Source organism: Pectinophora gossypiella, chromosome Z, assembly GCF_024362695.1.
Source record: "Pectinophora gossypiella chromosome Z, ilPecGoss1.1, whole genome shotgun sequence".
Classification (NCBI taxonomy): domain Eukaryota; kingdom Metazoa; phylum Arthropoda; class Insecta; order Lepidoptera; family Gelechiidae; genus Pectinophora; species Pectinophora gossypiella.
In genome coordinates this window covers 734,875-758,916 of record NC_065433.1, presented here as the reverse complement: position 1 = coordinate 758,916, position 24,042 = coordinate 734,875, and the positions used below count along the sequence as shown (strand labels likewise).

At 42.5% G+C, this 24,042-nt stretch overlaps 1 protein-coding gene across 2 annotated transcripts in view; it reads right to left on the bottom strand.

Moving 5' to 3' along the window:
• LOC126380086 (calpain-C) overlaps positions 1-24,042 on the bottom strand; it is a 56,517-nt gene that overhangs the window by 2,765 nt on the left and 29,710 nt on the right. Inside the window, exons 3-14 of one of the 2 annotated variants that reach the window (XM_050029307.1) lie at positions 17,871-17,940; positions 15,121-15,232; positions 14,519-14,659; positions 14,029-14,197; positions 6,911-6,976; positions 5,717-5,814; positions 4,003-4,235; positions 3,405-3,624; positions 2,814-3,153; positions 2,472-2,662; positions 1,844-1,917; positions 359-417 (exon numbers count right to left, since the gene is read on the bottom strand). In XM_050029307.1, the coding sequence (XP_049885264.1) occupies positions 359-417; positions 1,844-1,917; positions 2,472-2,662; positions 2,814-3,153; positions 3,405-3,624; positions 4,003-4,235; positions 5,717-5,814; positions 6,911-6,976; positions 14,029-14,197; positions 14,519-14,659; positions 15,121-15,232; positions 17,871-17,940 (1,773 nt within the window). Of the gene's footprint in view, positions 1-358; positions 418-1,843; positions 1,918-2,471; positions 2,663-2,813; positions 3,154-3,404; positions 3,625-4,002; positions 4,236-5,716; positions 5,815-6,910; positions 6,977-14,028; positions 14,198-14,518; positions 14,660-15,120; positions 15,233-15,771; positions 16,179-17,870; positions 17,941-24,042 lie in introns of those variants that run through there. The other variant, XM_050029308.1, reaches the window with a different exon arrangement.

Below are 24,042 nucleotides of genomic sequence, written 5' to 3'. Positions count from 1 at the left end.
AAGGAATCGTGAGAAAACCTACATTCCTAAGAAATGCGCTTCGCTTATAGTACATACCGCACTATAAGTATATCGGGCTGGTTTTACCTTCGCGAGTTGGAAGGCCAGACAGGCAGTCGCTTCTGTAAAAAACCGGATCTGTCAAATCTTCAGGTTAGGTAAGCGGATCCCGGTGGAAACGAGATAACACAAGGGAGATCATGGCGATTTCGTTAGTGTAATCTTCATTGCATCTTTATATCCCTCAGGCCTGTTATCTTAAATTTTGTACCGGGTGAGAGACTTTCCGGCCAAGTAGTTAATATACAATAAGTCACGGGGTAACGCTATAGAGGAGTGTAGATAGATAAATATGCACCTCTGAGAGATTCAAGTTGATGTTGTCCGTCCGAGAAGGGTCGTTCGTGTAGAAAACGTCTGAAAATAGAAAAAAAAAGTTTATTTTAAATCTCGGATCACCAAAAATACTTATTGAAAGTCGAAATTCTATTTTATAACCAACCACTTCGAAACGTGTTTAGCTCAAGCTAAGTAGGTATTATTCATAGAAGTTTTGTTTTATAGAAATTATATTAATATTGAAAAGACAAGCTATCCTTATTTTTGGAAGATTCAGTAAAAATTGTATTTATAACACCTAATATCCAATATATACGTATTGCATTCAAAGCCCACTTACAGGTATTTGATATTCCGATACCACGGATCATAGAAACAGGGGAGATGTGCCCTAAGCACTAAATTAAACCTTTTTGTTTTAAATTTTGTACCGGAAAAGAGCTATCAGAGCATTTCTCCGGTCAAGTGGTTAATGCCGTCAGAGACAAACCCATAATAAGTGTCGTCACAAAAGAATATAGACGGACAGACCAAAAAGTCATCCTATAAGGTTTCGTTTTTCCTTTTGAGGTTCGGAACTCTATGGAGAGAGAGACGTATTTAATATTTATATTCACAAAACTGTATCCCGGTGCACAGCACAGCCGTAGATAAGTAGATAGATAGGTACTACAAATACACCATGCATTGTATCGTGTTTGTCGATGTATTTTTTTACGTGGCGAAGTAACCTTTCGATCACTTTAATACGTAACTAAGTATAAGGTACATCAGTTTCAATTAATTTCATGAAACGAGAATTACTGCGTATTTCTGGGAACTAATTTCACTAAGTATTTTATCAGATTCAAAATGTTGTTACAATACGTAGTAGGTATTACGAATTTTGTTTTCAAGTATGTACTTAATTAAATTGATTACTTTCCTGGATTTTATTTGCTCGATTTCCCTGTATCGCCATGTTGAATGATAAAGTCATAAGTGAGCACACACATCACGGCTTACAGTGTACACTTGTACAGTCATGAGCAATATAATGTACCCACTTTAGCACTCTGTCGCACTAACATATTTGACATTTAATGAGACTTACAGTTCAATTTGTCAAAAAAGTTAATGTGACATGGTACCAAAGTGTATACATATTAATGCTCGTGACCGTACGTAACAGCTGAATGCTAAGAGGTTTATTCGACTCTTCCTTCACTCGAATTGGCCTTAGCTGAGCATTTTGGTATTTTAAATTGACATATACATCCTCAATTTGAGGACTTCACTGGAATCCAGCATATAATACTGTCAATAAAATAATAAGTACGAAAACGACGTCATGCCTTACTGGTGTAAACTCGAGTTAAGGTTGAGGCGCCGTCGCGGAAGACCTTGAGGTCGCCTCACGGAGTCGAGGAAGGTCCAAGTGAACATCTTAGAATACGGGGTTAATCATGGCATCTTTATCGTGATATCCGATCGCGCGGTGAGGAAAGTCCCTAACAATACTTACTAAAAGCTCGATGCAGGTGCATAACAGCCGATACGAAGTCTCCGAAGCGTAACATGCCGTCCTTCCTCATATACCTTCAATACATAATAAACGAATTAATATATAATAATTTACACATGTCAATTCATCATCATCAGCCCATTAACGTCCCCACTGCGGGGGCACGGGCCTTCCCTATGGATGGATAGGGAGATCGGGCCTTAAACCATCACGTGGGCCCAGTGCGGATTGGTGGTTATTAACGACTGCTAATGCAGCCAGGACCAATGGCTTAACGTGCCTTCCGAAGCACGGAGGAGCTCGAGATGAAAACTTTTTTTGTGGTCACCCATCCTATGACCGGCCTTTGCGAAAGTTGCTTTACTTCAACAATCGCAGACCGAGCGCGTTAACCGCTGCGCCACCGAGCCCCTCGTCATGAAATACATCATCTCTGTCATAACATTTATATTAAACCCTATCTGCTAAAATCGAAGACAAAGCGAAAACTACTGAGAAAATAAGCGAAGAAAGAAAATCTTGGAAGTCTATTTCAATCTCCTTCTAAGAAATTGTCATGTCGAAATGAATATGTATTTAATTTATATCGAAAGGTACCTAAGGCTATCCGGCTATAATAGATACTAACCTTAGTACTAGTAAAGCGAGAGCTCTCTCAGGGACCGCGAAGCCTACTTCTCTGAGCGCATCTCTGAGCCGTTCGGCGCGAAGGACCCCCATCTTTTCGCGCGCGTGTGACTTGAACACCAGCTGCCAGTGCTTCAAGCTGCACATCAGGTCTTTGAAATCTGACAGGGAAATGCGCCCCGTGCCATTCTTCTGTTGCTTGCTGTTAAGGAAATTCTATCAAGAACCGGCTCCTGTCATTCAGTCCTATCGTTGCAGAAATAAAGAACTGAGATGAAAAAAACTCAATTGAGTAGGTAGTAGGGTTGTAATAGAGAATATATTGAATATTATAAAAGGATACGTCCATAGAAAGCACGATCTGTCGACAGGTGTCTATTGACGCACAGCTTTTGATATAATCGTTTGGTAGACACGCATCAAGTAATTCTTGGAGTTCGAAGGCATCTATAGTCCTGTGCTCATCGGCTAACTGTAGGAACACAGCCTCGTATTGCGCGAAACTTGACGTCTCCACACCAGGAGGCGCCTTTATTACAACAGCCTTCAGCATCTGAGGCGCGTAGTCTAGCACCTTCATTTTCAAATTTTTGTTCGAGAAAATTCGTAATGAAAAATTGGCTTCTTCCCGTGGCTCAAAAGTGGTCGGCATGATAAGGTAAGCTGACGCTTCCAAATGGCATCTGAAACAGGTCCTGGTTGAGAACATTCTGGAGAGAATAAATGGGTAAGAAATCACGTTGCCAAATTCGCATCGCGGCAAAAATTCGCCAAGAATTATTGATAGAATTCGCGTAGCGCTTTTTATGCTATGTTACCGCCTATTCGCAACCTGCTACGTCACAGTATACTTATGTGCAGTCCAGCCGCTACATAGAGCCAATACTGCGAGACCAAGCCGGTAGCTTTACAAATTAACGTTTATTATACATACCTATGACTGACTTGTCGACTGTTCGTGTACTGGGAATTGATGGCGCTCTTAATTTTCTTGAAGAATAAAGGCGAGGCAGTCTCAGTCAAAAATTTCGGCATTTTATATATGCTGAAGCCTATAACTTTGGGCTCCATAATACTGTGCTGGTTCAGCGACACTACCACAGTGTCCGGTTCGTTCAGGATGATCTGAATTTGTGGGTTCATGTGGAAGAAGTCTGAAAGGAAATAGTTTTACCGTAAAGTTTAACTCAAGAGATACAATACTGACTTCCAAAGTATCTTAACTTTTTATGTTATCATCTGTGGTTACAATATAGTGTTTGCATACTTTTATCGTTACCACCTTTATTTACCTAGAAAGGAAAGGTAACAAGTACTGTTTGAAGTGCACCCAATATATTCCAGTAAAACAATGATTTCCAATAAATTCAGCCTTATTTCTGTGAAACCTTACGTGAAAGGTGCCTCGGGCATTAATGGAAAAATAGCCAATTTCATTTAGAGATATCAAGGGCCTTTGGCGGTTCTGACATCAGGGTGGACGAGGTCGGTTATCAATCACACAGCCTACACGAAAGAAGAGATATACTTACGAACATAATTCCGGCAACCACCAGCGGATACCCCTCGCCTCCAGCCGCCCTGGTGCATCTTCATCTGCCACTTGTGTTTGTCCGCGAGGGAGGGTTCAGCTCGACTGGTCTCCGAATCCAGATGGACCATCTCTAGCCGGGAGAACACCCGGGTGAAGTCCGAGTATAACATCCAGAAGCCCTTCGTCGATGCCGTGAGCCGCTCTCGCTCATATAGAGGTATTGATTTCCACCTGGACCACGGAAAAGGGAAAATTCAATGGCGTGGGTTCTAGTGGTTAGGGTTTGGCTGTCGATCTCGAGGTCCAACAGGACCTCATGACAACAGGTGGAAAAGTATCAACTTTGTGAGACTAGTTCCTAGTTTGCTTAGGATTCTACGATTTTGCTGGTCACGTGTCACAATTAACCGAAAGTAAGTTGATTCCGTGTTTTCGAAAGGATAATGTTAACCAGATCCTACCGGTGCTATTTACCTTAGTAAGTGAGTAGTTGTTAATGAGTTATTTCCTATGTTAGAGGGATGGTAGGTGAGTTTGGTCATTGACCTCACTTACAGGTTTTGTTTATATGAATGAGATGAGAGAGTTTATATGCAATTAAGGTTTATACGTTTTTTTTTTCTTTAGAGTATGTGGCAACAAGTCCTTCAAAAGTAACAGTAAAAATATAGTTTAAATCTAAAATTTCTCTGAACCAATGATTTTTTCTAACAACTGAGACATAATAAAAGAAAAAACCTTTCACAGTGTATTTATTCCGAGTACCGGAGATTATTTCTGATTCTAGATATTTCAATATTCTTGGAATCTGGATCTCGTCGGAAAATTTTATCTAATGAGATTAGATAAAATTTATACACTGTGAAAGGTTTTTCCTTTTATTATGTCTCAGTTGTTAGAAAAAATCATTGGTTCAGAGAAATTTTAGATATAAACTATATTTTTACTGGTTCAGTTGTTTTTTCGCTGGGCGGAATGGTTATCTTCACAGACATGTAAATGCCAAAAAAAGACACGTCTTTAACTGATTATGTTCACAGACATATAAATCACATGCCGGCGATGGCAGACCTCTTTGTCACCATAATGGTAGGACAGCTGTGAGAAGAGTACATTTTCTAGGTCTGTCTTTTTCACATTCCATCTTTTTGTCTTACTGTCATACACATAGAATAAAGAATAATACTACGTGTAGAACGGTAGGTAATTCTCCGCCGCTCACCAATTCGTATCAGACGCCAAGCTCTACCTCACCCCCTCTGGGTCTTGCTTGAGTCTTAATGGCCTGATGGTGTTCTTTTTTTGGTATCGATTAAATTATGTAAAGGTCGGTCCCGAGTTTCTAAACTTGTATTAGACGAGTTGTCGTCAGACAACCTTGGGAACTGCTGCGCCAAGGAGCAAGGGGAAGCGCGTGCGGATTGTTTGTGTCGCGGAAAGGCCATAAGGATGCGAATAAAAAGACATGTCTTTAACCGATTATCTTCACAGATATGTAAATGCCGGCAGACCACTTTGTCACCATAATGGTAGGACAGCTGTGTAGCGTCCAGGGAGCGGTCCCATGCTAGTGCATAAAAGCGATAGTAGGTTCGAGACTGCGCTCAAGATCAATGTGAGCGTTCTTATATAAAATCAGGGACTTGAGCATGATCTTGAAGGCAGTCTCAGCTGAGATTACTTTATCAATACCGTCCTAAGTGTCTACTTACACGGCGTGGTCTAAGACGACGTGTGTGACGGGCGTGTCACCCGGAGCCAGGGGTCTTCGTAACCGCACCAGGTACACTGGCCCGTCCATCGCCTCTAGCTGTGAGTGAAATAAACACAAATACAATTATAAACGCCCCCGTTTCGAACCCCGATACCTACCGGACTTGCACCAATGAGTTATTACTATCTCAAGTGCAATTTTCACTACCTAAAAACCAGACCCATCAAATCTTCAGGTTAGCTAAGCGGACCCTGTGAAAAACGGAATAAGTAACTATCTATCTATATCAGCCTAAATCGATATCTAATTTTGGACGTAGGCCTCTTCCATGTTTTTCCACTACCAACGATCTTGGAAAAACGGAATAAGTAATATAGAAACAGAGTTGGCTCGACCATTACAGACGGCGATACGGCTCACCATCTGTCACGTTTGTTTAACAGAAAGTTGGGTCCTGGTACTGAGTTCATCTTACAATGGACGTACTACTACGCCTATTGGGATTAGTCATGAGCTTATGTTACGATTATTATTTATAGCACAAAGAAACGTCAATGAAAAATAAAATACAAAGAAGATTTACTTACGACTACGTATATTCCTAATCGATAAGTAATCAACAACTTCTCAATAAAGAAACAATATGGCCGTTAAATTCGCCCATACATAATGCTGACGAATATTAATTTAACTCTAACTCTTACTCTGTAGGTAAACATAGTTGCACATTGAATTATATTTTTTTACAAAACATTAATATTAACATACACATTATATTAACATTAATATTAGTGAGTAAGAAATCATTGTTACTAACAACCTGGGTCCAAGTTACCCGTAATATTTTTTTTTTATTAATTCAAACTCATAAAAACGAATTCGGGAGTTGGACGGGCTCGAGCCGGGATTCGAACCCGTCATACTACGATGTAGGTTATATAGTCAAGCGTTCTCCGAACTGCGCTATCGCGGATTTCTTTGCATAGCATACGCTATGAATAGGTTATTTTACAACATCTGCACAACCTCCTTTTATAAGTATTTTTCCTACTTACTTAAATCACAGAGTTGTCTGCAGAAAATCGGGTTTTTCTAAATGATTCCAAATCACTAGTTGGTCGGATAAATGGGAAGTGCTGAGGTAGAAACACACACGGTAGAAAGTCTAGGTTTCATTGCATTCCATTCTCACCTTTTCAACGTTATATATCCTGTAGTTCATTTCAAGCTCGATTCCTTTTACTTTGTCTTCGTTTGCCTGCGAATACAAAAAACGACAAAATATTTAAAGTAAAAACAAAATAGCCTAGAGGGGCAACCTAGTCAAAACAATACCTTTAAGTATCATCCTCTACTATGAATTTGTATAAAGATGAAAGACACATTATTTATACATACATAAGCTTGCGCCTAGTTCCCACCGGGGTAAGCAGAGACTGGAAGATACATACAAACAAATGCCGTATAAAATACATTGTTTTCACGTTTTTAACAGCCTCCGTGGTCTTAACAGCCTCCGTGGTCTAGTGGTTAGAGCGTTAGGCTCACGATCTGGAGGTCCGGGTTCGATTCCCGATGGGGACATTGTCGAAATCACTTTGTGAGACTGTCCTTTGTTTGGTAAGGACTTTTCAGGCTTGAATCACCTGATTGTCCGAAAAAGTAAGACGATTCCGTGCTTCGGAGGGCACGTTAAGCCGTTGGTCCCGGCTATTAGCCGTAAAAACACCTCCACCAACCCGCAGTGGAGCAGCGTGGTGGAGTATGCTCCATACCCCCTCCGTTTGATTGAGGGGAGGCCTGTGCCCAGCAGTGGGACGTATATAGGCAGTTTATGTTATGTTATGTTCACGTTTTATAAAAAATATATCTGCATCATCTGATTACGTACATAAATAAACTGCCGCCTATCGTATCGGAGTAAGAAGAGACTATGGAATTCGTGACATTCAAATGCGTGCGCACGTACCCCACTAGTGGGTTGATTTCTCGTATGGGCTGTGAGATCAACGACTGACCTCATCGATCCTAGTGTCAAGGTTACTACTCGTACTGAGCCGCTAAAGTCCCCTGACATGGTTATTTATTTATCCGTGCATCCTTTTTTTTTTTTTTTGACGTGACTTATTGTAGATTTGCCGCAGATGGCATTAACTACTTGGCCGGACAAATGGGGAGCGCTGAAGGCTCTCACCCGGTACAACGTTTAAGACAACAGGCCTGAGGGTGCCCAGTTGGGCGCGAACCTCGGCTCAGGGCGTCGTCTGAGAGGAAAAATATTTGAAAGAATTAATCGACCCTAGTGGGTCGATAGCGATAAGCGCTGAATGAGGGAAATCGTCGACCACGCCGGCGGGGTCGGTATCGGGGTCCTGAAGTGTTTGGTGTCGCGAGCTGATTGGCTGCCTCTATGGCTAGAGTAATCGGGTCGTCGGGATCGTATATTACGTCCTTCGGACGCCGATACTTTTCAGTACCGTCCCTAAGCGGGATGTATTCGGAAGCCGCAACTACCAGGGGATTTGGGTGGTGCGGAGCAGAATCGAAAAAACGTTTGGAAGCTAATTTGAGCCACTGGGCAATGGTTGGCAAACCTAGGTCAATGTGCAGATTTTCATTGCGAAGGAACCACGGAGCTCCCGTGGCTTTCCGCATGAAACGATTTTGTATTACCTGTAGACGGTGGATTTGAGAGGGACTCGCATGAGCGAAAACTACCCCTGCATAGGTCATGATCGGACGGATGCAAGTCGTGTAGATTTTCACCTTATTCCTAAGGGACAATTTACTTCGCTTGTTAAGAAGACAGTGAAGACGGCCCATTACAAACGCGGCGCGATCGCGCACACGTTTGATATGGGCCTTGAAAGTAAGACGTCTATCTAAGACTACGCCGAGATATTTGACTTGCTCCTCCCAAGGGATCGGCTTGCCAAACATCTTAATGATTTTAAGTTGACGGCGTGACCGTGGCGTGTTATAATAGCCCTTTGAAAAGTACACCGCTGCACTTTTCTCCGGGTTTACCTCGATTCTCCATTTGCGAAACCACTTGCCCAAGGCATTGGCCGCGCGTTGGAGGATTCCGGTCATCATAACTCGACCACGGCACGAAGAATAGATGGCTGTATCATCCGCAAATAAAGCTAATTCGGTATTAGGGGATTTGGGAATGTCACTAGTATACAATGAAAATAGTAAAGGGGAGAGGACGGAGCCTTGTGGGACTCCGGCATGTATCGGGTGCGGTGACGAGAGCGTTCCTTCTACGCGGTAGCGAAAGGTTCGATTTGAGAGGAAGTCTCGTATGATGTGCACGAGACGGTCTGGCACTCCCAGTGAATAAAGCTTGTAGATCAAGCCGTTGTGCCAGACTTTGTCGAACGCTTTCGCCACATCGAAGAAGAGCGCTCCCGTAGCGACAGGTTTTTTTAAGTTTAATCTACTGGAGATATGTTCAACAATACGGTGCACTTGTTGAACGCAGGAGTGTTTGGTTCTAAAACCAAACTGCTCTGGTGGAATAAGACTTTTGGATTCGGCGTAGTCCCGTAATCTAGCAAATATGAGCCGCTCATAAATCTTCCCCATGGTGTTGAGGAGACTTATAGGGCGGTAACTGGAAGGTTCGTTTTTAGGTTTCCCAGGCTTTGGTATACCAATTACAATTGCTTCTTTCCACTGCTGTGGAAAGACGCAGTTGCTCATGGCGACGTTGAATATTGCCGTTAGTAAGCAGATGAGGGGAGCACCGAAGTTTTTAAGGACACGATTCGTGATACCGTCTGAGCCAGGGGCTTTTCGGGTATGAAATCTTTTGATGATACCTAGTACCTCTTCCTCAGTAACCTGTGGAAGAGGAGGATCGGTGGGAGGTACAGAATCCCTACGCTGAACTTCAGAGTTCACCGTCGAGAGGTGCCTACGATCGATAGGGAGAGTACTGGGCGAACATTGGGCTTCGAGACTGTCGGCAAGGCATTCGGCTTTTTCGTCATCGTCAAAAGCGGGGGGTTGGTTAGGCCTATTGAGAGGAGGAGTAGGAACAACCGTATCCTTTTGAAGAGACCTAGACAGCTGCCAGATGGCCTGGTGGTGGGGCTCAATGCCGCTCAAAAGATTATCCCACCGATTCTGTCGCATGTCATTAATACGTTTTCTTACAGTATGCTGCAAGAGACGCAAATGACGGCGACATTCCTCGGTGCGATTGGAATCATATGCGCGGGTGGCTGCGTTTTTCTCCGTTAGCAGATCACGGATATCGGTAGGCAGTTTCCAGCGATGGTCTTCCATCTCCGGAACCTGTTTTGAACTTTCATTCAAAACCGACCTCACGTGATCCGTGAGGGAGTTAATAGCTGTCGAGGCCTCCTCTAAGGAGGCTATTTCTACTGGGATACTATCTAAGTATACTGAACTAGAAGACTGGAGGCCTTCGGCCACCTTCTCCCAGTCCAGTACTGTCTTAGGGGTTGCTGGATTATCAGGGGCGTCTAAACGGGAGCCTAGTTTTAATATAACAGGTCGGTGGTCGGATTGTAACTCGTGTAGTACTTCTATAGAACATAAACGTAAGTTTATGTTCTTTAGAAGCGCCAAGTCGAGTATTTCTGGTCTGTGGTTCAAGTCAGGGGGATATCTAGTGGGCTGCAATGGTGTTATTATATCATAATAGAGGGGCTCGGCTAGAGTTTCTAATACCCTGCCTCTTGTGTTTGTTGTTAAGCAACTCCAAGAAAGATGTTTAGCGTTAAGATCGCCAGCAATTATGACTGAATTACTGAGATTAAAGAGGGCTTCGAGGTCACTTCTAAGTAACCTCTTAGAGTTATTAGGAGATAGATAAGCCGACACTAGTGTGATTGGCTGATGTCCTGTCATGCCCACTCGACAGATCGAAGCCTCAATGTCAGTGAGGGCAGGCGGGTCTATAGGTATACAGTGAAGTGACTTTCTATAATAAATGAGAGTGCCCCCTTTGGGCGCAAAGATCCTGTCGTTTCGCACTAAATTATAATTCGCCATCTTGGGGTCGCGATTAGAGGGTTTGAGGAAAGATTCCTGCACTAATAAAATATCTACCTGATGATGTTTTACAAACTCGTGAATCTCTGCACGTTGACCTAAGATGCCATCAGCATTGAAAAAACCTATTGTAAGGGAACGCGGTTTGACTCTACTTTTATTCGTACAATCCATTATTAGGCTTTAAATTGGGACAGGGAGTCTAATAAACTGTCAAGTTGACTAAGGGCCGACTTAAAGAGAATACTAAATTCCCTAAACTGGTTGACAGGAAACGCAGAGGCCTGAGGGGCCATCGCAGGAACCGGATGAGGCGCAAGAGTGGCTGCAGGAATACCTAAGTTGCTACTAGGTTGGGCGCGGAGCGGATTTGTGGGTCGGACGATTGCCGGGGGACGAATCCATGCGGATGGACGCTGTGGCGCGAGTTTGGTTTGCGTGAGTGGCAGAGCCGGGAAATCGCGAGTAGAGTGCGAGGAAGGGGCCATATGGGCCTTAGTGGGACCGGGTTGGGAAGCTGCAGCGCGGGCTGCCCTTCGTTGAGCTACCTTATGGTGGGTGCGTGGAGCCTTGGTGCATCCGCGATAGTTCGCAGGATGACCTTGCTGACCACACAGCACACAGCTAGGGGGTTCCACCTCGTTTTTGCCTCTAAGGCAATCCGAGGTAGCGTGATCACCTAGGCACTTTACGCACCTAGGCTTGGCATGACAATGCCTACTAGAATGCCCGTAAAGTTGGCATCTATGACATTGCGTTGGGGGGCCTCCCTTATGGGGAGTTTCAACTTTAAGGCCAGATAGACCGCAACAAGTCTTCAGGTTGAAGATCTTCTTGCCCTCATCCGTCCTTTCTAATATAACGGTGACCATGTCGTACGGGACTTGGCCACGACCGCGGTGCATACGGTGCACCTCGAGAGCCGGAAAACCGTTTTTAATAAGGTCCTCCTTAACAAGAGTGGTTTCCCACTCCTTAGGGATTCCCTTTAGAATAATACGGAGGATACGTTCCTCCGGGAGGGCGTAGGTATGGAATTGTATTCCTCTACCTTTTAGAATCGAAGTGAGCTTTCTATGCTCAGAAGATGACGGGACCTGGATTTTGATCCCATCTTGGGTCGTGCGGGCGCTGGTGATTACGATGTTCTCCTCTTTCGCCCGAAGGGAGACTTCATTCCACCTATTTTTGTCCCTCATGTACAAGGGCGGAGGGGTGGGACCTTTTTGTACTTCAGTGACAGCCTTAGAAGGGCTGGAAGGGACCTTACGGACCTCGGGGATGGAAGAGGGGGGGATCGACGTTCCCGAGGACGTTTTCTGAACCTTAGCAGGCTCAGATTCACGGTGACGGCGGGCTCGTTTTCCCTTACGGCCCTCCACGAGCGTGAATATGTCCTCCGAAGAGGACGACTCCACACACTCCGACGACGAATCGGACTCGGCAACGTCCATACGAACATCGCACGATACCTCATCGTCACCGGCGAGAAGGGAAGCAGGGGAAGGAGATGACGCGCGCGATTGGGACAAAGCAAGAGACGCGGCGGGGCGGGCAGGGCCGGGAAACGACGCGAAGGACGCGGTGGGGCAGGGGGTCGCGGGGAGACTGGGTGACGAAGCGCGGTCGGCACGAGGGCTATCAACGCGGGGCGCGAAAGGCAAAGTTAACGCCGCAACTTGCGGTACTAAACGGCATATCTCAGCGTAAAGCGCGCTGCTTTTATCCGCTAGGATATGCGTCAAAATGAGTTTACCGATTTCGGCCCACAGCTCGGAGCTGTCGGCCATTTTTAAGGGACGGCCAATCTGCTATAGAATAATTACTACCGCTTCGCAAAAGCGTTCCTCAGAGAATAAGCGGCGCAAGAAACTCTGAGGCGATCGCTCGCTAACTTTCGCAACTCGAGTGGGATTGCTCGAGGGTGTGTGAGAGTGAGTTTTGCCTCTTTGGTTGGGGTTAACAAAGAGGATGTGTGCTTATGGTGTGCCCTAAGCTGGTATCCCTTTGCCGATCTTATTGTGCAAGAGGGTTCCTATGCTCTAAGTGCGGAGGGTTTTTACACCCCGAAACACGAAGAGAAAAGAATAAGGGGTAGAGATTGGTCACTCTACCCCGGGTGACAGCTAGAGTCGACTAGGGTAGACCCCAAGGCCGGTGGTTCTAGCCCCGTCCGGGTAATATGCCTGCCTCAAAGTGAGGCAAGCGGACGCCCCAGGGCCACGTCCCACTCAGCTTAGTTAACACCGCAAGGTATCCACTGAGGACCACGAAACTGTGGTTTTAAATTAAGATCGATGCAACTGTAAAATAACAGTCGTTATTTTAACCTTGAAACTTAGATAAGCCAGCAAGTTCTGAGAAGAACTATTGTTGGCTCAATGTATGGCGGCAGGGTCACGCCAGCAGGTAGCCGGCAGACAATGGCGGCACGGGGCGCGGGGCGCGCGGCGGGGGGCTGCGGGGCGCAGCGCGGGGAGCTGCGGGGCGCAGCTCGGGACCTCTGAACAAACGACCGTTCGGGACGGCCGCTCGACGCAGAGTATCCGTGCATCCACACCGCAGTTAACTTTTGTGGAGCAACACAATGCAACACGGTAACATTAGGTAACTGTCTGTAACTTTTATGGCTCTGTAAATAACTTTTTACTGTCGGTTGTTGCTGAGTAACATTTGAAAACGTTGATCTACAAAAAGTAACTGCAGTGGGGAGTGTGGATGCACGGTATTAATAAACACTTAATACACATACATTGATTTAATGAAAACCGAATTAAAATTATATAACATAAACATCCTATGTCTCACTGCTGGACACAGACCAGGGGGTCTGTCAATCAAATGAAGAGGGGTAGTATCTATACCACGCGGCTCCAGTGCGGTTTGCGCTAGTAGCAAGCCTGATGGCCTCCGATAGTGTTGATAACTTGAGAGCCACACCCTCATAAGGGTGCTAAAAAGGCCTAACAGAATCAATTCATTTAAAAAACAATATTGCTATTTGACATTTGTTGATATTGCGCACTTATTTTTATATGCGGACATATCAAAAAGCAATATTGCTTTTTAGATGAATTTTAGATGGCGTTCGATGCTTCAGGCTTCGATGCGGACTTTTTAACCCCCCAGTAGAGAGCACTCGTTTACTATGTGAGATAGGGTTTAATCCGGGTATCCACATTCAGTATGGCGCCCCGTTTATATAGGTGATGGTTCGATTTCCCGTGGTTGCATTTGCTTGGCTACTTCTTAGGGAAAATAGGGCAGTGGTTGATAACTTACGGGAGGGAAGTAATGTGCTGTGACTACGCTAGTGGTCTTGAGCAGGGAAGCCAGGGCGGAAGGGTCCCCGATCTCGGGCACTACTAGCGACTCCGTGATACCTCCAGTCAAGTCCGCCAGCCCGTCCAGCAGACTGCCATACTTCAACGCCTCATAGGAACCGTGCAATCTAGGTGATAAAATGACACATAATATAACACAGCATTCGAAGGGTATATAATGCATATGTCGTGGGCAGATCTTAGAATTGATCATTTCATGACTCCTCGCCAGCTATGATTATCTCCTATTGCTATTAACCGGGCACAAATCCTTGAAACCACGTGATATCCATTATGTATGATCCAAACATGACACAAGTTAAAAAACTAGTCGTCGTCCAGATCCTGGCTTTAAAGCCAGCACCGACTTTTGACCACGCAATTTAACTGACAACATAAATTATGTTTCTTTTGGATTTTGATACTTTGGCGAAATGTCGATGACTTACTTAGCATAAGCCTTCTCGAGTAGGGCGGGCCACAGTTGATCCGTGTGGTTTGTGTGCAGGAATGCCAGCTTCCCGTTCACTGTAGGCAGGCGGTCGTCCACCAGCACTTCCAGCCATTGTCCACACCACCATAGACGAAACCTGCACAAGTATAACCAAATAAAACATCTGAATACTGGGAGTCCACAAATATGCATAAACAGCATATATACATCCGATTTCTGGGTGCAGCCGCGAGCAACCGGGGTTTTCGAGCTTAGGTACTTCCCTACACAATTCTACTAGAAAATAACATAAGTACTGTTTTTTTACTCCTCGTTGTTCATATTGTAAAAGTCGACTAGATTAAATTTTCCCTAAACTAATCTGTAGGAGTGTCATAATTTTCTAAACCTTATTTTTTATTTACGTGAATTATTTTATTCATTGTGTATAACAGGATCTTGTTAATTTGGACTATGTAGCCATTTCAAAACGACAAACCCTTTGTCGACAATCCATTGGTTGGTTGTTACATCATGCCCAGGAAGACGACCGGAGCAGCTAAATGCATTTTGTTATTCTTTTGCAGTCCACTATAAGGAATGTTCTCTGGAACCGACCTGAAGACTCCGGCGTACGGTGAGTCCATCCTCTGGTCTGCAGGCACCACTCTGTAGAACAGCCCCTTGCTGAGATACAGCACCCCCAGACAGGACACCAGCCATTTGTCACCTGCAAACGGTCACTTAATAAAACACTAACTTTATATGAAATACGGAGTACACGATTTGATACTACCCACGCGCCATTCCACCTGAGACCAATCAGGTGGTGGCAGGCATTTCACCCGTGTATTGTGGATATATGATATGGTTTGCCTCTGATGGCATTAAATCTACTTGGTCGGAGGAAACGTTTCGTATCTTCGTTCCTTTTAAGAGTGGGACTAACCATGTGATAACCAATATATATTAGGCAGCTACATTACTGAAATTGTATATTACACAACACATTTTTTTAAGAACGTCCAGGGCCCTGGGCCGAGGTTTTTCTTGCAAATAAGTATTTTTCGTTGGCTATAAGGTTGAGAAACTGCTGTAGTTTTAGGTGGATGAAACTATCAACAATAATATGTAGATACAAAAATATACCTATTTTTTCAAAATGCAAGATTCAAAATGTAACTATGTTACCAACTGAATAAACATAGTTGAGTTCGTTGTTAGGGCTACGATTCGAGTCTATTCAATTTAATTACGTACGTTACCTACCTAAATATGTCCGAGTACGCCATGTCCAGGTTTGTAAACCCAAACGGATTCACCACAATGAAACTGGCATTAATAAATAGGTCTGTGTTATTGGATTGGTCAAAGGCTGGTTTGATCAAATGGAATTTCGCTACGCATTTGTGACATTGAAATATCTGGGAACACAAACTACTAATTACGTATTGACGCATCCACGCCACAGACGCGTATTGGCGAGCTTTGTGGGGCGGATTTCATTAGTACCTACTCGTGGCATAGGTAGGTACTAAGGGTGGTATTAATAAACTAATCTCAGCTGAGACTATAGATATAAAACAATTGTTTTAAAACGCTTTAAACCAAATGTTGCCGTTTTAAACCCCAAATAAATCGTTTTAAACCGTTGCAAACTCGCCTACAACAATAAAAGAACTGTGTTTTAAACATTACGGGCAATTTTTGGTCACTTGACGTTATGTTTCGTATTATTAGTTTATAGAATATCAATAAAAAGAACTAAACACGCTAAGTAAATTATTTTTGAAATGAAATGAAATGAAATTTATTGTCATAAATGTGGTAAGTATATCGATGGAAGTAAAGCTTATAGCGCTCAGCACATTTAGTCATGTTGTGACATACAATAATAACTACTAAAAAATATTACAAAAACACTTATCTGTATAAAAAAAGAAGAAAGAAAAGAAAAAAAACCTATTTATAAAGTGAAAAACTCACTTATGCTATAAAACTGCTTCCCCTTTAACCACTTTTTGAGTTGGGATCTAAACTTTAGATGGGACTTTAGACTTTAGATTATCAATAACAGTATACTTATTACACATTTAAAAAATCTTTACACGATAGGTACTCTTTTATATCCCTACCTCGGTAAAATCAAGAAAATGTAGAGGTACTTAGTTATAATTAACAAAAACATAGTCATCAACAGCAGCCGTTTTAAACCGAAATAAATGGTTGATTTCGGTTTTAAACGTTTTTTTTTTCGTTTTAAACGGATTGGTTTAAATGGTTTTAAACCGGCCTTGCATCTATAGCTGAGACTGCCCTCAAGATCATGCTCAAGTCCCCGTTTTTATATAAGAACATTGATCTTGAGGGTAGTCTCGAAGCTGAGATTAGTTTATTAATACCACCCTAAGATTAGAAGTTAAGTAATAATAATAAAAAAGTTTATTCAGGTAACACCTACGACACACATAATATACATTTATAACATTAAAATATACATACTTACAATACACACACATTAATATTTAGTTGGAAAACATAAAGGTATATGGGTGCCGCAGCTCACCAAAAAAAGGAAAGGGTTCAGTGAAAATTTACCCAGAGGGCAACACTGATTTTCAACCCACGCCGTTCGGTGAAACGCGAGTACCCGCACAATAAATAAAAAAAATAAAGAGTACAAAAAACTCGACCATATCACTCGAGCATATCATACTGCCAACATAATAGTACGAAATTAATGACGTCATGCCTTACAAGGAAGACCTTGAGATCGCCTCAACCAAGGACGGAGTCGATTAAGGTTTGAGTGTACATCTTAGAATATGGGTGTGTAGCGCACTAGTACTTAGCTTATTAAGTTACCTACTTAGGTTATTACTTAAAACAAACACAACGATATCGATGTTTGCTAATAAACTGTTAGTAGTTGGCGGAGTATGATTAAGTTTTCTAAGTTTTAATTTTGTTCGTACTAAGTAAATAAACGAACAAATACGCATGCCATGAATAGTAAACTTAAAAGCCGTAATACATTACGCAACGGCTTTGAATCCCGGTGGGGGCATATCACTAAAATCAATTTGAAATCCCTAGTTTAGTTAGGACATTACAGGCTGATCCGAAAGTAAGATGATCCGTGATTCGGAAGGCACGTTAAGCCGTTGGTCCCGGTTACTACTTACTGATGTAAATATGTAGTCGTTACATGAGCCATGTCAGGGGCCTTTGGCGGCTCAATAATAACCCCGACACCAGGGTTGATGAGGTTGGTAATCCACCTCACAACCCACACGATAGAAGAAGACCGTTATTGAAATTTGTTTGTGTACTCTTTATTGCTCTAAACGTCATGAGTCATGACTTACCGAGTTTCCCGGGCACCACGTCGAACGTATCGCAGTTGTCCAGCACGAAATTGGGACTGGCATAGATGTCCTGTAAAGATAAAAACAATGTTGTTGTAAAAATATGTCACTGTGGTCCTGTGATTCACTCGCTTGCTTCTCAAACCGGTTCGTACTCCCGGACAGGCACCAAATGAGTTACTAAGTTTTCACTAACGCAGTTGGCTCGACCATAGACGGCGATACGACTTAACACCTATCACGTTGGTCTTGTTTCATTATACCTAATAGAGCCAATGCTGACCCAATGCTATTTAATGCAAATACCTAAAATAAAGTTTCCGAAATCGGATTGACCTGATGAATCCAATCCTGGCAACATGGTCCGCCTGTCAACTAGTGTAGTAAGTAATCCTCGTTCAACTAATTGGTTACGACGCTACTACGCATGGATCCTGCGTCCATATCGTAATTTCCACGGAAGGGCGGGAATTGCGTCTGACTGTATCCGACGACCATTTCTCTAGGTTTTGGCTGAACCAGGAAAGTTTGGAAGGGGCTTGACTTTAAATTGTAGGTATTGAGTATAGCATGGTATCTGTAGTCTGTCTGTTTTTACGACATGCCCGGGAATATGAGCTAAAATGGTTCGCTCCCAGTTCAGCATAGACGCAAAGTTAAAACACAGAGAAAAATAATATATTTTAATAAATAAGAGATAGTTGGTAGTGACGAAGAGAGAGTGTGCGCCCGCGCCCATCGTTTATCCGAACACCGGCGTGGGTAGCGGCTTGCCTTGACTGAGCTGGTGTGCAAACCACACGCCGGTCCGGGACACTTGCCCACTACCAAATTAAAATGGCGATATTCTATTTGTCTTTTAAGATAAAACTTTATGTTCGAGCTAAAAACGAAAAGCGCTGAATTATTTACATGCGGTTTTTACTGCATTTTTTAACAATAATATTGCGATTAATTACCTAGGCGAGGCCGGGTCGAGGCGCTAGTCAATGAGCAAGACGGGGGGTTAATAACACTTACTTATAGAAATGTCGGGTGTCATGAAAATTCACAAACGGATTTCTGGGATAAAAGTGTTATGTTTGGAATCTTCTGGTGATTTGTTAGGTCTGTTTGTCTTTTTTAAAATTCTCATACGTAACATAACATCAGTCACTGATAATAGTGATATGCAACTATGAATTCACAATAGAATAGCAGAGTCATTATTAGTAGACATGTCTGTTACGTCATGGATTAAGACGACTCATCATGTATGTAATAGTGGTACTACCTACTTGTCAGTTTTTTATATTTAAATTTTCACGATATACTGGGTGTTAGTGACATCGTAACGAATACTGAGGGGGTTGATTCAGGCCATGATTCTGAGTTAATATCAAGTGGAATTTTCCGTCGCAAAATTCATGATTTTTTTTAGTATTTTAAAATTATTTTCAATTCTATACTTTTGCGATGGGAAATTCCACTTGATATTAACTCAGAATAATCAGATGAATCATCCCTCTCAGTATTCGTTACGATGACACTTACACCCCGTACAAGTACATACGGTAGCCATATAAGTAGGTATGGGTGTTAGTGACACCGTAACGAATACTGAGGGGGATGGTTCAGACCATGATTCTGAGTTGATATCAAGTGGAATTTCGTGTCAAAAATTCAATAAAAAAAAAAATTTTGAAAAACCCACGACGGTAGAAATCTCATCGAAAAAGAAACCACGTACACATTGCTGAAAACAGAATTGTAATCGGACATTTCGTTTTGATCATATTGCAACATTGTTTTGCACTAATATTGTGGCGCCCCCTAGTGAGTTACAGCCATGACACCTGTCTAAGAACATGAACTCATCAAACACAATTCCGTTATTGAAAACCGCCTCAAAATCGGATCATTAGTTTAAAAGATAGGTGGTAACATTACTTTGCACAGACGCACACACAAACATCTCTCACCCTAAACACATATACCTGCTCCGTTCCGTCGTGGGTAATAATTGTTGCTTGACTTTTAGATCACATTATGTATCGAATTATGTTGCTACCTATATTGCTTCTCTTTATTGTGATCAGAATAATTATGGGTGGAAAATGTAATTGTGCGTGGGTGTAATAGAAAGGGTCATAATTTATACAAAACAAAGATAAGAGATGCATATGTCTGTTATTCATGAAACTAGGTTAAACAAAGATAAATCTCCACAACGCCATCTACATTGTGTATAAGGAACGTAGCCTGGAAAATCCCTCATAATTATTGATTATATTTTAATTTTATATCAGTAAAACCATAAGTGAAGACTATAGAGAACCGGAGAGGAAATATGATTGGCCACCTGATGCGACACGATTCATTTATAACAAACATCATAGAAGGAAAAATTGAAGGGAAGAGAGGAAGGGGTAGACCTAGGAGAACATTTATGAAACAAATAAAAGAGAAGGTGCAGGTCGTGTCGTATCAGGTGGTAAAGGATTTGGCGGGAAGAAGAGAGGAATGGTGATTACTCCACCGACAAGAGCGCAGCTCTTAAATAAAGAGAGAGAGAGAGAAAATTTAGGGTAGATAGGGCGGTCATTGATCTGACAACCTAATAATGATTAAAACACATAATAACGTGTTCCCGATTTTACGACACTGTTGCAAGTGCCATGTGCAATCGGGAGTCTCATATCCCTGCTTTAAACGCGGTAATAACCCGTTATTATGTGTTTTAATTATGATAATAACCGCGTAAACTTAAAACAATGTTATTATTATTATTAATAGCCCTCAATGTCCCACTGCAGGGCAAAGGCCTATCTTCCCTTCTTCCACTCCTCCCTGTCCCCAGCTTGTTCGTAAAACAACGTATAACCTAATAATGATTATAATAAAGATAACGGACTATTTGTTACGAGGATCAAACACTCGACCTTTACAACGTCAGCGATCACTTTCAATTGACACATGCACGTACGACTTATTATTACGTTGGACAAAAACCAAGTTTCACTTATGATACCGGTTTTACTGTAACAAATGGTAATGTAGATGACTTCTTGAACTACCACGTTGAGGAGGATGTCTACCTCACGATAAAAATACATACATACACAAACTCACGCCTATTTCCCGCAAATAACCCAAATAATGAGGTTAAAAACTGCTTATTTCTCCCATCAAGTGTCGCTACTGTTGAGTGTTCTTAAATTTCGACAGTTCCTCATACTATTTGAGTAAGCAAACCTGTGACCTTTATTAATAAAATAATTAATGTATAACATTTTCATGCCGAAACTGGAATATGATGTCCCATTTAACATATGGTTTCATTGAGCTGCGTGTCATCCCTGTCCAGTTGTCTTAAGCAAATGGGACACAATAGAGCGACAAGGATAATTGGCCATGTTTGGACAGAACTAACGCACCATCTGATGAAAATGACATTGTTATCAGCTGTTATAAATGGAGAATGTATAGACATGGTGCAAACCAGTACCGTCCTCAAAATGACATCCCAGTGACAAAAGATGCTTGGCGACCTTTAGGACGTGTCCTGCAGTAACAAGACACATGGCAACCCTACACCTGAGTGACGGCAGGCAGGTGAATGAAATACATTCACGCACCTGCCCACGCGGGCTGCGCAGCAAAAAACAATAACGGACTCTCCTATTGCGTCTCAGCCTCCGGTTTTGGACAACAACTTCCAATTAAATTGTGTTTATTGTCTTGTTTAGCTAGACCGTTTTGTAAAGTTTTATTTGGTGTAACCATGAGGCGTGTCAACGGTTGCGACGGATTGGTATTTTTTTTAATTAAAATTGTTTTTGACCAAGTAGACTTGTAAGTAAATAAGTTGTGTAGCGAGCTGAGGTGACAAACGTAAAGGATATAACTCGCGCCAAGGCCACGTCGAGGGCAAGGTCGCCAAATAATAATAATAATAAAACACTTTATTGCACACAAATTCACAAAACATTTACAGGATAAACTTATTCTAAGGTGGGTAAAAGCGTCGCCAAATAATGTATAATAAAATTTTTGCGTTGCCAAATTTGTCTTAACGTCTCCAAGTGAGATGCCATACATTAATAATAATTTGACGTCGGTCGCGTCGCCAGCTATGTGGCCATAGAGCGTCTTGGAGAATTATGACTTTATAAATAATGCGTAAGTATGACAATGCGCAGTCTAATGGACCTGACCAGTGGGTCAGCTGCTGCGAAGTCTTACAGCCGGCCACGATGGTAGCGCCAGTCACATAATATGTGACTATATTATCAGCTGTCTAATATACGAGTACGCCTCCATTTACACCTACAAAATATTCATAATCCTAGACCACATAGTTTTTAATACTACGTGATCTAGAACATAGCATAATTCTCATAATCATGTAACGCCTCATACTTTCTTTAGATGTAAGTATATAAGAAAGAACTGACAATCACGTGTAATACCTAATGAGGAGGGTAGAGCCACAAGTAATCAGACGTCCATTTGCAGCCAATTTGATGCTTAGGTCACAGGATAGATATCATTGTCGATTCGGACACCCACCAAATTAATTTTAACTTCATTTCACAGGATTAAAACTAGCCCTATCTCTTTCTTGTACCTATTTCAAATAAAGAACAGCACTAACTTGAGCTGTCATACTATAATTTGGTTAAGTTTGTGGCCGCCCGAATCATAGAGCAACGCCCCGCGGACCCTTGACACTACCCGATGGCACCAACGGTAGTGTATTATTCCGTGCCCATGGCACCACCGGTAGTGTCAAGGGTATTATTCCGTGTCCGTGCCATTACGTTGGCCACCGCGGCCAAATATACACCAATATGATGTATGATGAAGGGTATGGAGACAGGCGATCAACCCGTCATCAGTATATTGGTCTAACACTAATTTACAATATGCAGCTTAAAACGATTTATGTTTAGTTCAGCCCCAGTCCAGCGTCGAAGGAACGAGACTATAAAAATGTATGAAAAGTGAAATCTCAGAAACGGCACGTGTTAGGAGTCTCAACTTTAGCGCGGGGGTTTCTTTTAGGGCGTGGGTGCTCAATAAGTCGAGATTTTGCGAAATTCAAAATTCAATAAGTACTTGTAATAGTTGGGTTATCTAATTTACTAGAAAAAATATTTAAATATTTGTCTAAACAACCTTCAAAGGGGTGAAATGTGGGCTGTTTGTATGGAATATATTTTATTTTTAAAGCAATCGACTCCAAATTCTGCGAAGCCGGGGTGGATCGCTGGTAAGTACACAAGATTTTACAGCCATTTCATACATACTACTACTCTCTGCGCGACTTTACCGCATTTAATCACCCTTTCAATTGATTTTATGGTATCTTCTAATTGGCGAGAGTTTGCCACATGGTCTAATTACATTGCTGAGTGATTATCGTCTTTGTTATAACACTGCAATGCAATGTTAACTGGCATTGCAGACTGCACCTTGCGTTCGCGTGCATAATTACGTTTTTAACATGTTATTCCAATTATACTTCATACTTGTGTTGCAATTTCGCAGATGTTTACTGCCAGTAAAAGTAACAGGCCAATGACACAATGATTTCAGTGTACTTACTTATACTTAAATACACAAATTGACTACATCCCGGCTCGTGATTTGTGTGTTTGAATTCATGTTTGGATTGTAGATAATTCACATCAAGTGGTTTCCAGTATTTGTGATCATCATCATCAACAACCCATTAACGTCCCCACTGCTGGGGCACGGGCCTTCCCTATGGATGGATAGGGAGATCGGGCCTTAAACCACCACGCGGGCCCAGTGCGGATTGGTGGTTATTAACGACTGCTAATGCAGCCGGGACCAACGGCTTAACGTGCCTTCCGAAGCACGGAGGAGCTCAAGATGAAAACTTTATTTTTGTGGTCACCCATTCTATGACCGGCCTTTGCGAAAGTTGCTTAACTTCAACAATCGCAGACCGAGCGCGTTTACTGCTGCGCCACCGAACTCCTCATTTGTGCTCGATTAATAATAATTGCAATAGGCTCGCTCTCTATTACATGGGACTTACATACATACTGCAGATCTCTGCCTACCCTTTCGAGGACACATACGGGACGCTATCTTATGGTATTGTTTAGGTATATGGCCTAGCCTCCCCTTAATCAACCAGAGGGGAATGGATCATACTCCA